General features: G+C 34.8%; 2 protein-coding genes across 2 annotated transcripts; both read right to left on the reverse strand.

Annotated features, from left to right (window-relative positions):
* Positions 1 to 18023: 18023 nt before the first annotated feature.
* LOC149152238 ((R)-mandelonitrile lyase-like) lies at positions 18024 to 19711 on the reverse strand. The gene is made up of 3 exons (XM_089439648.1): positions 19619 to 19711; positions 18552 to 19386; positions 18024 to 18431 (listed from the first exon to the last, which is right to left on the reverse strand). Exons 2-3 carry the CDS (start codon positions 19334 to 19336, stop codon positions 18392 to 18394), a joined length of 825 nt encoding a protein of 274 aa, XP_089295774.1. The 5' UTR covers positions 19337 to 19386; positions 19619 to 19711; the 3' UTR covers positions 18024 to 18391.
* Positions 19712 to 19776: 65 nt separating this feature from the next.
* Positions 19777 to 20749, reverse strand: LOC149152239 ((R)-mandelonitrile lyase-like). The gene is made up of 2 exons (XM_089439649.1): positions 20366 to 20749; positions 19777 to 20234 (listed from the first exon to the last, which is right to left on the reverse strand). The coding sequence occupies exons 1-2, from the start codon at positions 20457 to 20459 to the stop codon at positions 19777 to 19779; spliced, it is 552 nt and encodes a 183-aa protein (XP_089295775.1). The 5' UTR covers positions 20460 to 20749.
* Between the last annotated feature and the right edge of the window lie 823 nt (positions 20750 to 21572).

Raw genomic sequence — 21572 nt, forward strand, 5'->3', positions numbered from 1 at the left:
TTCTGGACAGATACAATCCTTAAGTCCAGGTCCATGTGTGGATACTTGGAAATCATAACAAAAGTGTCAGTCTGAGCAAGATTCAAGGCATTGCCAAGAACAACAAAATGATTCAAAACCAACACAATCACAGGGAAATGGCTCTCTTTTGGAAGATGTGAATTCTAAAAAATTATTTCCAGCTTGCCACACCTCAAATTTTGCATCTCTGAAACTGAAATATTTTCTTTTTGCAGGATCTGTTTGTTTATGGCCGCATAGAATCGTGAAGCACCAATATGTTGGAGATTTCAGATATGACGAGAAGAGAAAATTGGTGTTCAAGCTTGGCAATGGCCGCTGTGAAACTCTTTGCATTGACAGAACTAAGCGTCTCTGCCATATCTGAGGCAACATGCACCAGAAGGTTTGAGATCTTGTTGGTGACATTGTCCTGGTAGGCCTTAGAAACTATCAAGATGAAAAAGCCGATGAAGCCAGGCTTCTCAAGGCCTATGGCGAGCTCCGAAAGAGCGTCTGTCTGAATAAGGGTATCGCAGGTGGTCTTGAGGAAGATGAAGATGGAATTGCAGATGACTACATTGAGTTTGAAGATGAAGACATTGAAAAAAATCTAATTTTGTTTGTCTTCATTATCAGTGTTATGTAGCATAGTATGTTTCTTTGGATTTTATAGAAAATTGGAGTATAGCTACACTCACCTGGGTTATTCTATTTGGATACAGTAGTGAAGCCAGCTCTAACCAAAGCATAGTCCTACATGGGACTAATCGAAGGAAGCTGTTGTGGCACGTGTTCTCCTCCTGGAGGACTATGCAAGTTTTGGTTGCCTTGCACATTACAAGTGCACTCGGAAAATGGAACCAATATATACACTAGGCGCACTCTGAAAATTAAACAAAAGGACGGACAAATGAGTAATTGGAGTGAGTTATTGAGGTTTGGAGCCAACGCTCTCAGGATCTGAAAAATGATTGAGGTTTTATTTTATTATATTGTTAATATTAATTTAATTTAGGTTGAACATTTTAGACTTTTATTTATATTTTTATTTTCAGTTGGTAAAATTCATTTATATGTGATAGAGTAGAAATAAATGATTAATTCAGTTAAAAAAAAAGCAATTAAAAAAATAAAATAACAAGCAACTTCTTGAAATTTAGGCACATGAGTATCAAATCAAATTTCACATGTTTTATCATGAAATTGCAAACATTGTTTTACTTGTCACTTTGAAGATACCATGAGAAAGTTGGAAAATTGAAGGAAATTTTGCACCTCCATAAATTTAATCCATTAAAATGGAATCAGGTTAATTTTATTTCTAATATTGATAAATAAAGTTATGCATTGGCGTTTGTGAGATTTCATTGAATAAAAATGCGCCATGCACCTTTCAAAAATGAAGAAAATCACACAAACGAGGATTTATTTATCGAACATTTGGAGGATTATGTTTAGAGTTAGAATTAAAATCTATGCTTTCATCAAGGTTGTATGTGTTTATGAGACAAACTAATCTGCAACATATGCTCTTTGTCATGCAAATTTGAGGAGACATCTGACACAAAGAGAGAGATAAGTTAATTTTCATGGTTATTTTTATCAAAAAAAGGACTGTTATCAACATTAGGAATTGGACAAAAATTACGCTTTTGATTATCCATAATCCGTTTTATTTGGTATTAATCTTTTCATAAGAACCAACAAGGAATTGGCCATTCCTTGTTGAACACACTATCGTTTTCCTTTATGCCAAGTTTTATTTGCAGATTTCGGATGATCAACTGATCATTAAGGAAACTAATTGTGTGCACAATTGGTCTTCAAAAGACTAATTCCATAAGAAATCCTAAAGAACAAGTCCATGAACATAAACAAAATTTTACTAGTTCTTTAACTTCCAGTAATAGTTTAATGGTTTGAAATGTTGTATGACAGAAAAAAAAGTCGAAGACCTCGGGTTTGTTCCTAAATGTACAAGGATGGTGAAATACCTATCCACACTTGAATACGACTTCTACAAGTGGTTTCTCAACGCTGATCAAACTCAACTATTTTAGAACAAATTCCATAATTAATTAGCAGATTTGTTATATTTGAGATTTTTCATGCCAAAATTCAATTTTTTCCAGCAAGATTCATTATCCACTTCTCATTATCCACAAACACTTCATTACATTTTCATCAATCCTAACCCACCATTAAAAGCGACGAATCTCATTTACAAGCTTTTGGTTCCACTTTACCTATTCATTGTTATTTTCCGTTTTCCTACACTTGTAAATAAAACCTTGCTTCCATACACAATTAAGTCCATAGTCCTTGAGTCTAAATATTTTTCTAAAAACACCTTGAAGCTTGCATGCCTTAAGAGCAAGGTATCATGCCGATAAACAAGGGAATACATCAATGTCCCTTGTTCATCAGATCTTCTAAGTATTCCAGAACAACAAATTCATTCATACTTAGAAAGATTTGTCGAGGCATCTTGACTGTCATCCACATCAAAGATAGGATCTCTCATGTTGACTAGTGGCATCCATCAATGGCCACTAAGTTAACAATTTCTTGTTATGTTAGACACCGGAACATTTAATCACATGACAAGAATTGTGCCAACAAGTGTTGAAGACTTGAAGACCAATCATTTTGTAGCAGAGGATGTAGATTTATTTTCATTACTTTACAGTTTTTGATATAAATGACTTGAGGACAAGTGAATCAGTAAGGCTGGAGGGGAAGTGTAAATTTTAAATTTTGTAAATTATAAATTTTGTATACCTTCCAAGCCTTATACATTTTCAGCCGCATTCAGCAGCAGATTCCAAACATTAAACAAAAAATCCAACAGCAAATTTAGCAGCAGATGCAACAACAATAAAGGATTCACTTTTTCAACTTCATCAACCATTTTCACCGCCAAGTGAAGAAGACTATGAAAAGAATTTTTCAGCCATGCATGCACAACTCTCATCCATTTTTGAAATGGTAAGTTGAGGTATGATATTTTCTAACTTTTAACCATTTAATTCCTTGAAAGCTACAATGATAATTTTTGGAAAAAACTTCCTTTCCTCATTTCATAAAATTTCCAAAACCATCAGTTTGGGGGAGGGATACATTTACATACATACTTTGTCACCTTCATATTTTTCCATATTCATATATCACATTCTAAAACCCACATACCTTCAAAATATATTCACTATTACATGATCATATAAATGGCCTTGTAAAAAGTACTTAAAAGCTAATTGGATGCAACAAAATCATGGTTGTTACACAAGAACCAACCATGATGCATTCCAACAAAAATACTTTGCAATAAATATCATATTATTATTATCCAAAGATCATAAATTAAATTTGAATGCAACAAACAAAGTATGGTTGAAACACAAGAACCAACCAAGTTGCAATTCAACAAACACACTTTGCAAAAGTTAAGCAAATGATATCACACAAAGTCTAAGCGAAAGCTCAAGTATCAAAAGTAATGTAATAGATTGCATGAGGACATGCAATACCTTCAGTTTGGGGGTATGTTGGGCCTAGGAATTATCCTTAAAATACATCCAATTTCACTCCATTCACACATTTTCTCACCTCTATTCCACCACCATGTCACCAAATCAGCTTCACTTTCATCATTATATGGGTTACCTTTGTGTTTTCCAAAACATTAATAATTATTAGTATTTTTAAACGAATTTATGGTTAAACATTAGAAAATAATCTCCATATACTTATACCTAACAATTAGAATGAGTTTTTCGACATGTGTAGGTACAAAGGAAGCTTCCAAGGCATCTTTATGTGGCTCTCTATGTTCAAATTCGAATTTGAGGAGATCATGGACTTCATGGAGAAGATCATGAACCTCATGGAGGAGATCATGGAGGATAGGGTTATGTGTCACCATTGGTTGAGAAATATGTGGGTCAAAGGAGGGAATAGTGGATTTACATTTATGAGTTTGTTATCATAGCTTTTGTATAAATAGGAGTGTTATCTCCTTCATTTGTAATCTTCATTTTGTAATTTTAATTTTTAGAATTTTAGAACCTAGTTTTTCATTTGTAATTTAGAATCTTAGTATCGTATAGGTTGGTAATGAGAAGTTAGATTTGGAGAATCATTGTAATGGTTGTAATTGCAATTTTCAATTGATGATGAATAAAACGGAGCTTCTTTAATCCTCTACATTTGACTTCTCTTTTGGTGTGCTTGTGAATCCTTGGAAGGATCCCCATTTCTTAGCAAGTACACTTTTATTTTAGTAGGATTTTATTTTATGTTCGTTTTTGAATTTCATTAGATTAAATTATTAGGTTCATATGTTTGAAATATTAATGAATGAACTTTCATAAGAAAGTATTAATGTTTCCTTCAATGAATCTGATATGTTATTTAATGTTTGATTTCATTAGTTTAAGTTTCTAATTTATATGCTTGACATATAAATGAATAGTCTCTTGTAAGAGAGATTTAATATTTCATGCAATCAATAAGAATTAGGTTTTGTTGATTAAGATGATTAGAAATATTAATGATCTGTCTCATGTAAGGGAGCTTGAATATTTCTTAAACTTATCACAATGTCTTTTAATTTTTAGATTTCAATTTTGCTAAATGACTAAATAGATGTTGTAAATCCCAATGAAAAACCTCCTGTAAGGGAGCTTTGGCATTTCTTCACCTAGATTAGTCTAGTTTGTCTCTAAGTCCATATATATTGGATGATCCTCGAAGTTTACTTACCCAGATTAATAGTAAATGAAACTCTAATTTGCATCGCATTTTAGACCAAATAGTATACCAAAAATGATTGTATTAGATCGCAAAACCAAATTTACTTCAAAACTCTGGAAGTCCCTATTTTGGAATTTCGGTACCAAACTAAATTTCAGTACAACATACCACCCATAGACGAACGGACAAACTAAAAGAATAATAAAGTCTTAGAAGAACTTCTACGAATGTGTGTGATGGATAGACCCACAAAATGGGAAGACTATTTACATTTGGACGAGTTTGCATATAACAACAATTTCCAGGCTTCCATAAAGATGAGCCCCTTTGAGGATCTATATGGCAAAAAATGCCATACCCCTCTCAGTTGGAGTCAACCATAGAATAGTTTGATCCTTGGGCCTGAACTCTTGGGTGAAATCGAAGAGATAGTGAAAATAATTTAGCAAAATATCAAGACTGCTCAAGACAAACATAAAATTTATTCAGATGGTTTTTTTTTGAGGAATTTCAAATTGGGGAACATGTGTAGTTGAGGATCAAGCCTCACAAGAGTACCTTGTGTACTAGCAGCTGTGATAAATTAGCACAGCGGTACTATGGACCATTCGAAGTGTTGGATCGAATAGGTCCAATAGCTTATCAATTATCTCTACCAGCTCCTATTAAAGTACATAATGCATTTCATGTGTCATTATTAAAAAAATATGTGCATGATGGCTCTCACGTAATTGATTGGCATCTTTAACAAGTGAAGCGCTAAGGAGATTTATTGCCCGAACCACTCTGCGTTCTAGAATAAAAGGAAATCGTACTGCGGAATCGGGTCATATCTCTGGTTAAGGTGTAGTGGCGACACTTTACCCTTGAGGAGGCGACCTAGGAAAAATAAGAGGTTATAAGGGCTGCTTACCCTAAATTATTTTCAACTGAATAATAACACCGAGGACTGTGTTAAGTTTAAGGGGGGGGTGATGTAACATATCCCATTTTCATGAACTTGAGTTGTTATGAAATAACTGCAAAAACATATGATAGTAGGTAATAACCATGGTTATGTGAATGTTTATATTTTATTAATAAAGATTGTTAATGTTGTGATCTTGAGTTTTGGAAAATTCATGGACTGGCCCCAAAAAAGAGGATGAAACTTGCCATAATCTAGGAGGGATCAGATTCGCCATGATTTTTTTTCCTAAAGAGAAATATATATAGAAATATATATTTGTATTAATCCTATGGGAGAAAGAGACCAATAATAAAAGTGCTGCAAGTGGAAAAGAAAACTTTTAGCAATAAGGAAAAATATGGAAAAATCGTAGGCTGAGGGGAAACAAATCCCCTAAAGGTAGGACGCTGCCTAGGAAAAATTTGTGAACATGATAATGATAAGAATGCATTATCAAGGCAAAGTAGAGGTTACTAGTTCCAGGACAAGTTTTCATAGCTCTGGGGGAATCAAAGGATTCATGGTTGGGAGGTCTGGTGCAGTCAGCCATTGATTTTCCGAATTCAAGATTTTTGGTGAGCAAATCCTTACTGTGTATGAAGGAATTAGATTAAATCAATGTTATATTACATGGGTTGAAAGTTATGTTTAGCTTGTTTTTATTTACCTTGTGTCATTTCTTATCCATACAGAGTCTGGGGACTAATTAATATAGTGAAAAAGTTCACGGTCCATCATATTATGTAGGTATTCATCTACTCGTAGTTATATGATTGAATGTCATTATTAAATTAAAGCAAGTTAAGGATTGTTTAACTATTGTGAACTATTATAATCACGAGTTATAGAAATCGAATTTTAATTAATAATTCGATCCATGATGATGGTTGTTTAATTTTTTTTGACAGAATATATTTATCAGATGCATAGTTGTATATACATCAATAATTGATGCATGTTGATGACTAGATAGTTATGGAGGTACATTAATTATTATTTGATGCATGTTGTGAATACCTAGTCTGTGGTTGATAGTTTTAGTAGTCATAAGTTTGCATGTTGTGTTATACGTAAGGCATGTTACAATTGACTAACTTCGGTCCCATAGATGATAAATTTTATCGTTGTTAGTATGAAATATGATGTTATATCAGATGCAAGTTAAATAGGACTAAGAAAAAGGTTGTGCTATATCAGTTCGTTAAGGCCGTAGGTAACCTATGAAGAAAACTATTAAGAAAAGCACCATGAACTGAATCATATGATCCTGTTGGTCTATAGGGTTATACACAAGGATTGAATATATGAACTAATTAAATTACGGTAATAGTTAATTAGTATCATTAAAGAAAAAAAAGGGAAAATTGCATACGGTAATGTTAGGAGAAGACGATGTTTTCATGTCTATGAGGGTTTTGGACAGAGATGACACCCATCAGCTGAGGGGATGTGCATAATCGCCGAGATCTCATTTTGTCCAGATCTTCTAGAGGTAAAGAGAAACGCACGAGGGAAATATTAAAATGAATAAGCCATTATGTTAATATCAGATACAAAGGTTATATATATACTTACATAAATGGAAATAAGACCAGAGCTGAGATTTCGGGACCTACATGGATATATAAATGAACAAATAATTTTAAGATTTAATATTGTATAGACACACCCTAATTGGTTATTATTATGAGAGACTGAGTACCACCGATTCAATTTAGAAACAGAACAAGGAAACGAGAGAAAATCTGTAGACATTACCAATACAAAACTATAGAATAAAGCTAGATTATTCTTAAGAGGAAAATATAAAACTGCAGTGACAGCTACAACATAAATTGAAATGTCTTAAGACAATGAAACGTAGTGTATAATTTAAAAGGGCTATTAAAAGACAAATGTAGAACAAAATAAAATCACCAGTAGTACAAAGTCGAAATGTCTTAAGACAATGAAAGATAGTGTATAATTTAAAAAGGGCTATTAAAAGACAAATGTAGAACAATAATAAAATGATCAGTACAACATACACCCAATTTGAATCATAGCATAGAGAAACCGTAATATGGTTGCAATAATTTGTATTCAAATTAAATATATCATATTTAACCATAAATGACAGAAAAATTTGAAGGTTCATATAAAAAAACAATACTAAGGGCGGAGCGGAGAAATCTCGGCACCCTTTTTAGCAGTCTTATACATCTGGCTAATTGGTAAATCCTTCAATTAGGAAACCATGGAACCAGAAAAACAAGAATGGAACTACAACTAAGCTAATTAGGAGCTAAGAGCCAAATCTGCTTTGTCAGGCCATGGCCACACCGAATCCTGCGAGTCACAGAGTGAAAAAATGAGTTTAAAACCCACAAGCAGGGAGACTTAGCTCAAAATAGAGGACCAGCCTATGCAATAGACAAGCCATGAGGGTTAGAATCTGAAGGATCACGCACTGGTAATACGTGATCATTGGGATGGGTATACATGCGATAGAAAGAAACATAGGGTTAGTTAATTTATTGAAATTGAAATTAGTCCTTAATTAAGTAATAGTAATTCGGTCATGAGGTAAGAGAATTTAGTTATGGAGACCCTATAACCCAGGCACCACCATAAAAAATTGTATGAAAAATGACAGTGAAAGAGGTTAGAATAATAAACACAAAGGAAACAAGAAAGTAATTAATAGGAAGGCATTACCCTGACTATCTAAGGGAGGAACTTACCTGAGTCTTAGTATGTCCTTATCTAGTGGAGGCATGATGGTGGAGAAAACTCGTGTATTCCTCTATTTGAAGGAAAAGAAGCAACATTCATTAACTTGGGAGCAATGTTAACCATTAAGGAGGAAGATGGAAGCATAAGTAAAATAATGAAAAGAATATTTCAATGCAAGAGGCCCTACCTTGACAATGGTTATTGACTAATAGAGGAAGCACATTGATTCTGAGGTCGAACACCCTTCCCTCCATTTCTGCTCGAAGGCGCCCTCGTTCTGGAGAGTAAAAACCCCTTATCTCCATTGCTAATCTAAAGAATGGCAAAGGTAAATATCTGAAGATTGAAACCCCCTTACCTCCATTGCTACTCTTAGGACTGGCAGAGGTAAATAGCCAGAGGTCAAAACCCCCTTACCCCCATTACTGTTCTGAAAAAAATTTAGAGGTAAATTTGTAAATAGACAAGCAGATCGACAAGGAGAGTAGTTTTAATGGAGGAAAGCAGAACCGTAGATCTAGGGTAACACATCTGGAGCATTAAAGAGTTTCTTGGTTAATTAAAAGGTTGATTTGTGTGCCTACATGATGGGTCTACAACGATCATTCCAGCAAGATTAAATGAATACTAATGGCAATGGAAGTGTGTGGAAACAAAGGATGCTGAAATAAGATATTACAACTGGTTCGGGACACGATATTTTAATAAACCCCCTCACCGTGTCAAAAGGATCAATAGGTATCACCATCACCATAACCTAAGTATCATAACCCCCGTATAGTAGTTAACTACCATTGAATACATAGTCTTATAGTTAAGTGGGTCTGTTATAAATTCTATAATTAATCGCATCACTAAGTATAGAATGAGGCTTAGGGGTAACTAGATTATGGGGGGGTTATAAGCTCCTCACATAATAGAAATTCATAAGTGTTACTATTAGGTTCGTATAACTTAAATGGTTTTTGATATCTTTATTAAAGAATGTAAATGGTTTGTATAATATTTAAATGGTTAGTATAAGTGTTTAGGAAAGAGTGTCAATTCATCAATAAATAATAATAAAAAAGTATGTAGGTGCAAAACTAGGTTCGTTACAACATATATCCGTCAAGCTATGAGTGTTTGGACCCGTGCGCATAATAAGACATGCAACCAATAACCATGAACCTGATCATGAATAATCCCTAAAATATTCTTACCAAATTTAATGGGCACTTCTTGTTAAAATATAATCCCCTTGTTGGCGCGACGCTCTACAACACAAATTTTACCAATTTTAAATAAAAACAATTGAATTTCACCAACGTCTCTACATAAGTAAAATAACGTCTTTTGAAAGGAGGAATTCCTTGACATGATAACCTCTTACAATTTCAGATTGTTGAAATGGTCTGACATTTCTCGCCTTCTTGGTGGGGTTTGATCTTGATTTCCCTCCCTTCCATTCACACCTATATTCTCTAGAACAACATGGCCATGAATGTTCTCTCTGTTGATCTAAAGATGATCTGAGGTTGTAATTGATGTCAACCCAAGCAGCACCAAGGGCTACCCTGATCTTGCAAGGGAATTTTGACTTGAAAAATTACTCTAGTTTGAGTCAAGGATTGTCTAGATAGATTCTACTCGTCGATATGTTTCCGTTGATATGTGGTACGCAAATTAATTCTTCACGATTTGAGAGATATTGATGTTTGAAGTTAGTAACCCAATCAGTGTGCTAAAACCCTATTGGGTTGTGGCATGGCACTCATAGTTGGTTTTTGTCATTGAATAGCCATAGGGTTTTTAAGCTCCTAAAATCCCTCCAACAGTCTTTATAGAGGTCTCTCTCAACTCTATAAAAAGAAATCTCATATATCCTCCAAACGTAGTGATCATGGAATTTTTGCTATAAGTTCATTTGTGCAAAGTCTTAGATTCTACAATTAAAACCCATTTGACTCGCACTACTGATGAACGTTGTGATGAAATTTCAGATCTTGGTTCACTATATTTTCGGAGATATTATTTGTGGAAGTTAAGGCTTGTGCAGGCTGCCGAATTTCATCTCAAAGAAGTGACCTTGGGAAAATCATCATAACTCTCTCTCTCTGAGAAGAGGACTGGAATTATGTAAAAAGTGGTGGATAGTGCACATACTGTAGTTTTCTGTGTATCAATTTCATAACCGAAGGAGGAAATAGTGACACGTGGCATGTCATACAAGTTCTCTCTACCCAACTATTTCATAATTAGGTCATTGTGAGGAGATTGGGCATAACTTTGTCTTGAAGAGTCCAAATCGGGTCAGATCTGTGGCATTGGAAAGAAGATGCAGAGGGCTTCTACAGGACAAAAGATCACATGTTGGGTATCTTGAATCACCTAGATACATCATGTTAAATACCGTGCTCCTTGAAGGAAAGAAAAACTATATCAAGTGTTGTCAAGGGGTGCAAAGGACCAGACTTTCTAGGGAAGCAAAGAGAAAGGTGTAGAGAAATGATGCAGCAGAGGTAAGCTACATGTAAGTATCTTTTGTATATGCATGTTCATATATTAATTGCATTAGGTTCTTTGTATTCTAAATTGTTGTTTTTGTTTAGCGTTGACATATGCTCTGCAGGATGACGTAACTTTTGGTATTATCATGTCATGTGTATTTCCTTGAAGACTTTTTGCAGGTATTATATACTCATCAAGATAAGACTCAATGCATAATCTAATGTTCTGAAGAATGAGAAAGGGTAGCATGACAAGAGCAGCAATAAAGGTGCAGAACAACAACAAGAAGTTCACCACATGAAGTCTTGAAGTGGGCAGCAATGCATACAGACATTGTAAAAATATCATTGTACACAGTAATTGTAAAAGAATCTTTGTAAAATTTGTACAAGTGTCTATCTACCAAGAGTTGAAGAGGTAGTGTCGGGAGGTCTAGGACCATAATTAGGTGGCTATGTCATAGTTGGGGTTATGGTCTATTGTGTCGTCTTCTTCTACACCATTCTATGTCATTGTAAAGTGGACCATTTTCCCTGGTACGGGAGTCCATTCTTCTTTTATTCTTTTATAGGGTGGTAGGGTGGTGCCAGGCTCGTTCATGAATTCACCAACAGGTTCAAGCCTGTGAAAGCTTCAAGGTGGTGCTAGGGTGAGTTGTAGCTGATTAGGTGTTGAGGCATTCGTTCAGTTGACTACCGAAGAATCTCGGGCATTGGAGCATCCATCTAGTGGGAGCTAGAGAAGAATGATTTTCTAGAATTATAGGAAGGTTTTTCTTTCGTTTTAGTTGGGGTTGAAGATTAAAGAATTTACTATAAAAGAATCGTTGGTTTTTGACCTAGAGGGGGTTTTCCACCGAAAATATTTGTGCCTCCTGGGTACTTTTATTTACTTTTATTACTGCATAAACGTTAATAAGAATTGAAGATTAACTAATTCTCTCAAAAGATTCAAAAGTGCTAATTTCTAAGGAATATTGATTCACCCCCTTCTCAGTATTTTCCAACACTCGCTTTACCCTATGAGGAAAAATTTTCTAGCATGCCCCTTCAATCCTCAACGAACTAATAAAATCGAGGAGTAGCGGGTATCAAATCTGAAACAATTCTTATATGAGTCACTCGCAGAATATTTGAGAACTATAATTCGATCAAGCAACTACCATATAAATGTAATCTCCACACATGAAGAAGATGAGATTAATGATATTTTTACCAATATGATTGCTCCATGTGTACATAGGGATAAACACTATCCAATTTTATGCTTTTATGGGTGCAATCATAAGGGTAACTATTATCCCAACCAAATCATTTAAGCGCCTTCCGATCGGCAGATAAGGCCAACAAAAAAGACTGTTGTGTAGCTCGAAGAGGAAAAAGTAGTTTAAAAAAATGTTATTATGTTTTAAAACTACAAATCACCCACACCTTTCCTAAACTTCCATACCTACGCATGACACTCAAGAAAGACAGTCATGGCACCTTCCCAATGGGATTAACAAAGAAAAACACTTAGGATTGTTGTTTCCTTTTTAGGTCAACAAAAAATTTCCTTTTCGAATGCTTATCCACTAGAGTGAGTGTGTTCTGGTGTGTAACTCAATCCACCATCACACCTAACACCCTCTAGATCAACAAAATTGTTGCGGAATGCGAGTCCACTTTCAAGCCCAAATGTTATTGACTTATGTTTGAAGTCTAGCAACCTTTCTGAACACCATCCAATTTCCTTTTAGAACATACTCACAGGGCCTCTTGAGAGTCATTTTATGGACTGAATTGGCATTTTACCATTTTTGACTAAAGACTCGGTGCCAAACCCCCAGTTCTAGATGCATCGCGATAGTATATTTACTTGTTCAATGGTTTCTAAGGTTGACAATGAAATTATTATTTTAACCTTTTAAAAAGATGTCAACAAATTTAAATTTAATTCTCACCCTCTATAGTGCCAGATATTGCGGTTGGCGGTGGTGTTTATACTTTAGGTGTAGATTTAACAGCGACTACATGATCTGCACCGAAACTACTAAACATAAAAGATGACTTAGACTAAGACATTGGTTTACAAACGACCTTGTGTTTGCCACAATAAAGTGGGATACAGTTACTGACAGTGATCTTTCATGCTAAGAATCTGTATTAGGTGCTTCACCTACCAAATATTAGGTGGCAAACGAGGGAGATTTCGCACGTCGAAAAAAATCTAGAAACAATGGACTCATTTAAAGGATATCTAGGCATGTTTAGAAACACCACCTCATATTACCACCGATTAAGGGACTCGAACCTCACAAAATTTATCTGGCAGCTTGGATCTATGATGAAAGTGAGTTTCCTTTATCTCTAATTGAACCTCCATCGCATAATGCGTCTCGTCAGTGGATCGATTCTAACAATTGATCCGTAATTTATAATCATTCCCTTCTTTGGCACTGAAATTAACACTCGCACAATGCCTTCAATATTGCTATTAAATTACATGAAGTTAACCAAGATCTAAATTTTTTACATGAAGTGAACCAAGATTTCAGCTCCACTATGTCAAAATTATAACTTTCGAAACCTCGTAAAACAACATTATACAGAAAATTCCAAGATGAATTTTTTGAAGAAATGGAACCTTAGAATCCGAAGCTCTAAAATGAAATTTATGCAACCAAATAACAAAATAGAAAAGAAAGATAGATCAACGACTTGAAAACCTCTTAAAGTGGAAAACCTCCTTTATATCACATAAATGAACAATTCTTGGATGATAGAAATGACAAGACCTCATTTGTTACATATATAGGATTCTAAGGGATCACAATATGATTAGAGCCTACATAAAATTAATAATGTAAGGGAACAACAATAACAATCATGGGCTTCTATGGGGCACAACAATAACAATAAGGGGGCTAAACTAACAATAACAATAAGGAGACTACACTAGTATTATAGGGACTTAATAAAATAATTTTATTTCCAATCGCTTTATTGATATATAAGGAGTTGACATTGAAATATTTTATTTGAGATCCATATTCAAATATTGGTTTCTATTAATATATTTTTAAATGCCTCTTTGAGTATTAATATATATTTTTAAATGCCACTTTGAGTATGAAATTCTATCTCTTTTGTTGTTTGCGCCATTGGAACTCTTTTCACCAGTGTCACATGTAAGTCATGAAATATATATATTGCATTTAATACATTTTACTAATAAATTGTTTCCAATATGACACTTTACCAATAAATTGTTTTCAATATGTCACTTATTTCATTTTATTGCTCTTGTTAGGAGCTCTGCTTAGGTAGGATCATCTAGCTGAGTATGATAAGAAATGGATTTGTATCTGTATGAATTATATCTGTGGGAAGAAAAATATTTGAATTGGATGGCATGTAGAGAAGGCTCTCTCTAGGTGGAGATGGAGAAACCTGAGTCATAAATTAACTGCAAATTGTTGCATTATTGTTTGTGGCAGGAAGGTCATCCTACACACAGAGGATGGTGTAGTATAAAAGTTTGTAGATCAGAGTCGATGAAGATAAATGGATAGGAGATGGAATAATTATTATCCCAAGTTACAGAAGTATCCTTGAAATAGTCAAGCAAGCAAATAAGCGGTGGGGAGCCATATGGAAAAAGAGGAGAATCTTGTCAGTGGAGAAGTGACAACAAATGAAGCATCCAAGTGGTATGATGTGACAAAAAACAAATGGTGAAGTGGTGGGGCAATGGTTGATCAATCGTGTATATCACTAATAATATTATAGTAGCATTTAAGGTCAAAGACTAATGCTAGTATTAGTCCAAGTATAAAACATGTGAATGCACATATTCTTAGTAAGTGGAGTATAAACCTTGGATATCATTGTAATGGTTCCTTGAGACATGTGGAGTTTACAATAATAGGTCCAATTCAAAACATTGGTTAAATTTTGGTGAACTGATATTTCCACCTTGAAAGCTTGTTTAAATTTTATTAAAGAGGTTCATTTAACACAAACTAATATAAATTAAATGGCAAGTGATTTCTATATTCCCTGCACTACCATAGCAAGGGACTAATAATAAGTAATGATTATCGTTTAAACACCTCTTTTCTTATTACATCATATTGAAAAAGGTCTTAAATTATCTATGATCATTATAATTATAATTTAAAAATGAAATATAAATAATTATACTTTTAGGTTATTTCGTAATGTTTGAGTACTAATAAATTAATATCACTCATTTATTAAATGGTTTACAATTTCATCTTTCCACATGTTTCCTTTCTCATAACGTTAGGGAAATTCACATACAATGGAGTCACATCAACTAACAACTTACAACATTATGTGTGATGATAAAAATGAGTAGCACTTGAGGAAGGTTACATATTTACACTATTATGTAACATTTAATGTTATGTTATGGGTAGGTCATATAGAGCTTTCCAATTCAATTACATAGTGTATATATTATCTATTGCAATGATAAATGCTATGTAGTAAGGTGGATAAGTTTTTCCTTTAATAATGGCATTGTTTAATTATTTTATGCTTAAGAGTTTCTTTTGCTTATATTTGAAAAAATAATTTTGGATCAGCTAGTGAGGGTTTTTTGGTTTAAAATGTTCTTTTCAATACATAAATGGATTTAACACTGTCAAAAACCCCTATTCAATTGAATTATACAAATTTCAAAACTAAAACTTGTGATTCCATCAATCCCTACATAACAATATATTTTTTTTTTGGGTAAGAATAATATAAGCATGTTTTTTCACATCTTATATATAAAGTGTCACATTATTTATATTTGATGAAAAAAAAATGGAAATAATTCATCTCCATCTTATCTATATTTTGAGTGTTTTATCTATAAGATTTAAATAATGGTTATGATGCTTATGTACTTATGATTATTATGATGGTTATGATGCTTAATTCAAATCATTGAATCTAGTGGTGACTACGATCTGTCTCTCACCGCCTTCTCCATGTTTCTCTCCCTAGGCACCGTAATTATTTCCCTCTACAAGTTCTTGGCCATCTCTTTTACTCGAAATATTATAATCAGCTTCATCCATCCACTTTAATACCTACAAAAATGTTGTTGAAGATCTCGTAGGACGTTGTTCTAATTATCCAATGTAAACAAGATGATTACATGAATAGGAAAGCAAGAGTGTCACATGTTTTTAGCATATTAACTTTCAAATGTTAAGTGTCCAAATTTAATTTTGTATGTATCCTGAACTTCATGTCACTAATAAGTGTTTAATATATTTCAAAGCAATTAAGACAATCGTTGCTAGTTCCTTGTGCTTTATCTTTTCCCAAGGAAGTGAAGGTGAAGGCTAGGTTTTGTTTCTGATGTTATATTTTGTGAAGTATTTGGATAGGTTTCCTTCATGTCAAAAGTAGAAATCCTTCAATGCTTATCAACTAGCACTATACTATCCTCCGTGTAATCCAAGGTGCCTATTTGAAAAATTAATGTTGTATTTGAATTGTAAGTGTTTTTAGCTTTTGTGATTACACTCAATCAAAATTGTGTTGAATTCAAATTTGGTGTCAGTGTTTCAAAATGTTTGGCATGGACCAATAAGTTTCACTTGGGGTGGATGGATGCACATTTCAATGCTTGGCATGGATGGAATCGCTTTATACATATGTGTGGTGAGACATAATACATTTCAACTTGTAATATTGTATGAGAAGCTAAACCTTTTATTAGCATAATTAACTTAATTTTTTCATTAATATTATTTTCTTATTAAGGTAGAGTAATTAAAGGTCTTAGTTTCCTTTGGAGAAAAAAACACCAATAAAGTAGAACTAGCCATATGGAAGTTATAGTTTTGGTGAGAGAAGGTGGAATTCATATACGCACTATTTTGATGTTTTATACTTAAATCCATCCTACACCCATCAAAGTCATCAAGTTGCACTTGAATTTGAGTTGTTTGTAATACTAGTATAGATTCGTATTAAGTTAGGATTTTTCATATGTTGAGAGGGATCAAACTCAAGCTGCAATCCTTTCCTTAATTTTTGCACTTAAGAAAGAAAGGTGTGCACTTCCAAGGACTTGAACCCTCTAGGACATGATAGTTAATTAGTTTTACACAAATTGTTATGTGTGTGTGTGAGCGTTTGTATGTCATTGTTCAGTTTTGTGTTTGGCATGAAAGGAATTGCATATCTTAATAATTTTTGCACTTAAAAAAAATGGTGTGCACTTCTAAAGACTTGAACCCTCTAGGACATGATAGTTAATTAGTTTTACACCGATTGCTATGTGTGTGTGAGCGTGTGTGTCATTATTCAAGTTTGTGTTGGGCATGAAAGGAATTGCATATCTTAATCATATGCACACCATTGAATGTTTTTACTTCCATTTGTTTTATTATTATATAAAGAGTTGATATTGAAATATTTTGTTTTAGTTCCATATTTAAATACTTGTTGTTATTAATATATTTTTAAATTTTATGCATCAATGCCATTTTGAGAATGAAAATAATTATAGGTCTCTCATGTATTAAGAAAAATAATACTATTAAAGATTTAACCATAATTATTTTTCATTTATAAGTTAAGCTTTATATTTATATCAATTTTTACTCCTCCATAAAATTTAACTTCATATTAATTAATTGGTAAATCTAAGTCAAATCTTGGACCAAAATCAACCACACCATATGAAACAAAAATGAATAAAGAACACTTTTGCCTCTAATTTTGGTGCTCCTCTAACACAATATTCTTTATTCTTTGATTCCTTATTCAATCTAGATAACCTCTTAATGGTCTAACAATAACTATTCTTCATGTTATTATAATTTTGGGAAGAGAAATAGCTATAATTTTTTTACTATTATTAATATTTAAATTTAAATTATTAAAATTAAAAAAATGAAATTTATCACATTATAATTAATGATAATATTGTTTTCTAAAATTAAATTATCATTTATTAACCCAATTTATGCATTTAAAAATGATTACATTTTGTTTGAAGAATGATTCGAAATGGAAAAATGACATTTACAGCTCTTACAAACACATAATTCAAAAAGACAGCCACGTTATTGTTCTAAGTCATATGAAATGCAATGTTATGTGACAACAATACATTGAATGTAATTTATTAAAGTGAATGTGATATGGGAGAGAGTAGAAATACAGAAATGACATTTACAATGATTTGGCTTTTGGCTCTCATGAGCGCATAAATGGAAGAGGGTGTGAACTTTTTGTTCTAAGGCTCAAGGCCTATGTCATGCGATATCAATTAAGAATAGTACATTGAATGTATTAAAAATGAATTTAATACCCTAACTAACCGTGTGAGACTATGCTCGAGGATCTTTATCAAGGAAAAATCAAATCACCTGTTGCTTTAGGTGAAGCAAGACAGGAGGATTCTGGCCCGACTCTTTATTAACCTAAACGATAAAAGGGAATACATACACTAACATTCATTTTGTCTTTAGTCCGTCCATCCTTGAAGAATCTTCTTCGCAACATACCTGCATGCACGCACAACATCAGCAATATTGTTTCCGATGCCTATTCATCTATATATATGGCATAGCTACAAAAGGGCAATAGAGGCCTAGCTGAAGTATTAGGAATGTTTTCGTTCTTACCTGCCAAGCATCATAGTGGTGGCTTGTGGGTTGGTTCCAGGACCGTTTGTGAATGTTGAGGCATCCACAATCCTGAGACCCTCAACTCCGTTGACCTGATATTTCTGGTTAACCACATAGCCAACTTCACATCCTCCATGAAAATGCCAGATTGTGTTCAACGTATCGCGGCAGATCTGAGCCACGGCTGCATCATCCGACATGTTCTTTGGTAACGGCTGCCCAGTGAAGTTGAAGTCATGAGTGGAATTAGCATTAAATCTATGCAGAGACGGTGAGTTGAGGAGTTTATCTATGACCCTCACGCCCTGCATGCATCTCTGGAGGTCCAGAGGGTGAGAATAGTAGTTGTATCGAACAGATGGATTGTCTCGAGGATCCGTGCTACGTAGCCGAAGCTGTCCTCTGGATAAGGGAAATGCCAGCTTCTCAAAAATGACTTCTCTATAAACGTTGTTTTTGTTGAAGGATAGGGTGCCATTGACGAAGGTGCTCAAGGACTCGATGTAATTTTGAGAGGCTTTAAGGATACCCACTGCTTGTATGGTGTAGAATTGGTGAGATAGCCAGTTTACGGATGCACGCGGGTTGTCCTGAACCCTTTGGCCTACCATGGGCGCATCTAGAACTAGAGGAATATTGAATTCTTTTAGATGTTCGGATGGGCCAATTCCGCTCAAGAGGAGCAGCTGGGGGCTGCCTAAGGCTCCTGCAGTAAGGATTACCTCGCTGGAGCTTGACGTTTCATTGAGGAAAGCTTGATAAGACCGACCATGGCGGTCCATGAATTCAACTCCACTGGCTCTCGGCTTCCGAGAGGAGCTATCCTTCGCTTCTGCATGATCCAATTCATCCACAAAACACTCAATCTATATTTGCATGACCCAATTCATCCTCAAAACACTCAATCTATATTTACAGATCTGGATGTAAAGCTATTATTCCAATATCGATTATAAATAATTGAAACTTACGTTAATATATTAGCAAGGAAAGGTATGAAACGACAGAACTGTGCTGGAGAAATATAAAACGCAGTAACAATGTCCTGTTTTTAAATGAATTACCTTCGAAGAGAATCCTGCTGACGGTAGTATTGAGAAGGACTACGATATTGTCGGGATTGGCTAACCTGAGAAGATCTACTGCTGTGTGTTTTTTGCCTTTGTTGTCGAAGGTGGACGCGCTGATCTTGGTTCCATCCAAATGATCCAAAGTATATCCATTATATGGAAGAACCCCTGCTTCCAGGAGGCGACAGTTGATACGGTTTGAAGGCATTCTGCTTTTCCACCCATTCATACGACTCCTCTACAAGTCCCTCGTCCCATCCCACATTACGAACATATTCGGAGCCCGCCCTACTGTAGAAGCCCGCATTGATAGCAGTTCCACCGCCCAGAACTCTCGCTCTCACATTACTCACTCCATCCTCTGAAATAAACGTCTGCGCTATGGAAGTGTAATTGTCGGTCTCAGCCAATGGCTTTCCAAAAGCGTCGGCGTTTTCAATCTTAGGATCTCCATAAGGAGATCCTCCCCTTTCCACCAGCAAAACTGAAAACTTGCTAGACAGCGTTGCGGCTAAGGGGAAGCCAGCCGTTCCTCCTCCTACTACAATGTAATCATATTTTCTTGCAGCTGCTTTCTCCGCATCTATAGTCATAAACACAAACGGAAAACCTGCAAATCATCACAGCCATCATATCATACCATCAAATATATAATTCAATCATATCATATCACACCATCGACTATGTAATTCAATCATATCATCAACTATATAAAGAGACATTAATCCAATATGTTCATACCCGAGGGTGTTGTCGCTGCCTGAGAAGAGGATAAGCTGCTCAACATCGTTAGCATGATGGACAGAAGAAAATTCACAACCCTTATCATCGTCATATTTCTCACAAGGAATTCAACTCGTTCACTCTTTTTTAAGATGTGGTTCGATTTCAGAGTGTCTATTTATAAGCGCTTGCCCTTCGATTTTCCATCCATCTCTAGAAAATAATTATCACACGCTATCGTAGCCATAGTATTGTAGAGATGAATCAAACCAAGCACATAGAAATCAATCCACACAGTCCATGAAATCAAAACGGTGAGCATTAGCGTTGCTATATATCTTTGACATTTACCCAATCTTGCCATTCTCATTTCAATCTTTCCTTTTTCTCTGTGTTCTCGTTCATAATTCACCACACGTGTTGTTAACTTCTCTACGTTAGCTTGAATAATTCAATTCAACCTTAGTTGTATTACAGACTTTGTCACAAAAAAATAGTTCGCTCCCAATACGGAACGATAATTCATTTACAGGTTACTATTTTCTCTGCCTCACCATAGACTTGTTCCTTTCCCTCCGTTTTCGTAATAATTCAATCCATTCTTCGCAATAGAATTTTGCAGACGTTGATGGAAAAAAACTCTCCCCCACACATCATTTAATTAATTCTGGTATTGAAAAGAGTCAGAATGTTCCCTTCTGAAGCATTTACTTCAAACAAGTCTATCTCCAACAACTAACTCAAAATATTTCCCGCGCCGCCGCCACTCCAGCAGCAACCATGCCAACGAAACGGGACCCTCTCCAACAAGTCTCTCGGAGAAACCTCCAACGGTAAAGCCACGTATTAGTTCAACCCCAGAAAATATTTACGCTATCCGCGAACGAAAACGCAAGGAGCGTTCAATACGGAACATCCTGCGAATAGCTTCTTTCTCACGCTACAAAATCACAACTCCCAAATGTGGAAAATATGAACATAAAACTATATCCTTTACTACAGTCCTTAAAACATTGTTATATTTGAACGACTACGCTGACTTTTCGTTAAAAATCCGTTCAATGAACATGTGATCCAAATCAGCTTTCATCTTTTGTTCCATCAGAACAATACAATCCTTAGCTTTATGAACGTAGATGTTGGAATGTTAATTCCAACAGGCTGCAGGCGGACGTGGGCAGCCAACTCAGCAAGCGCAGCGATCGTGCGTTTTCCGGCTGCCCGA

The sequence above is a fragment of the Pinus tabuliformis genome, chromosome 9, assembly GCF_031772625.1.
Source record: "Pinus tabuliformis cultivar Carrire ecotype Pingquan chromosome 9, CPIR1, whole genome shotgun sequence".
Taxonomy (NCBI): Eukaryota; Viridiplantae; Streptophyta; class Pinopsida; order Pinales; family Pinaceae; genus Pinus; species Pinus tabuliformis.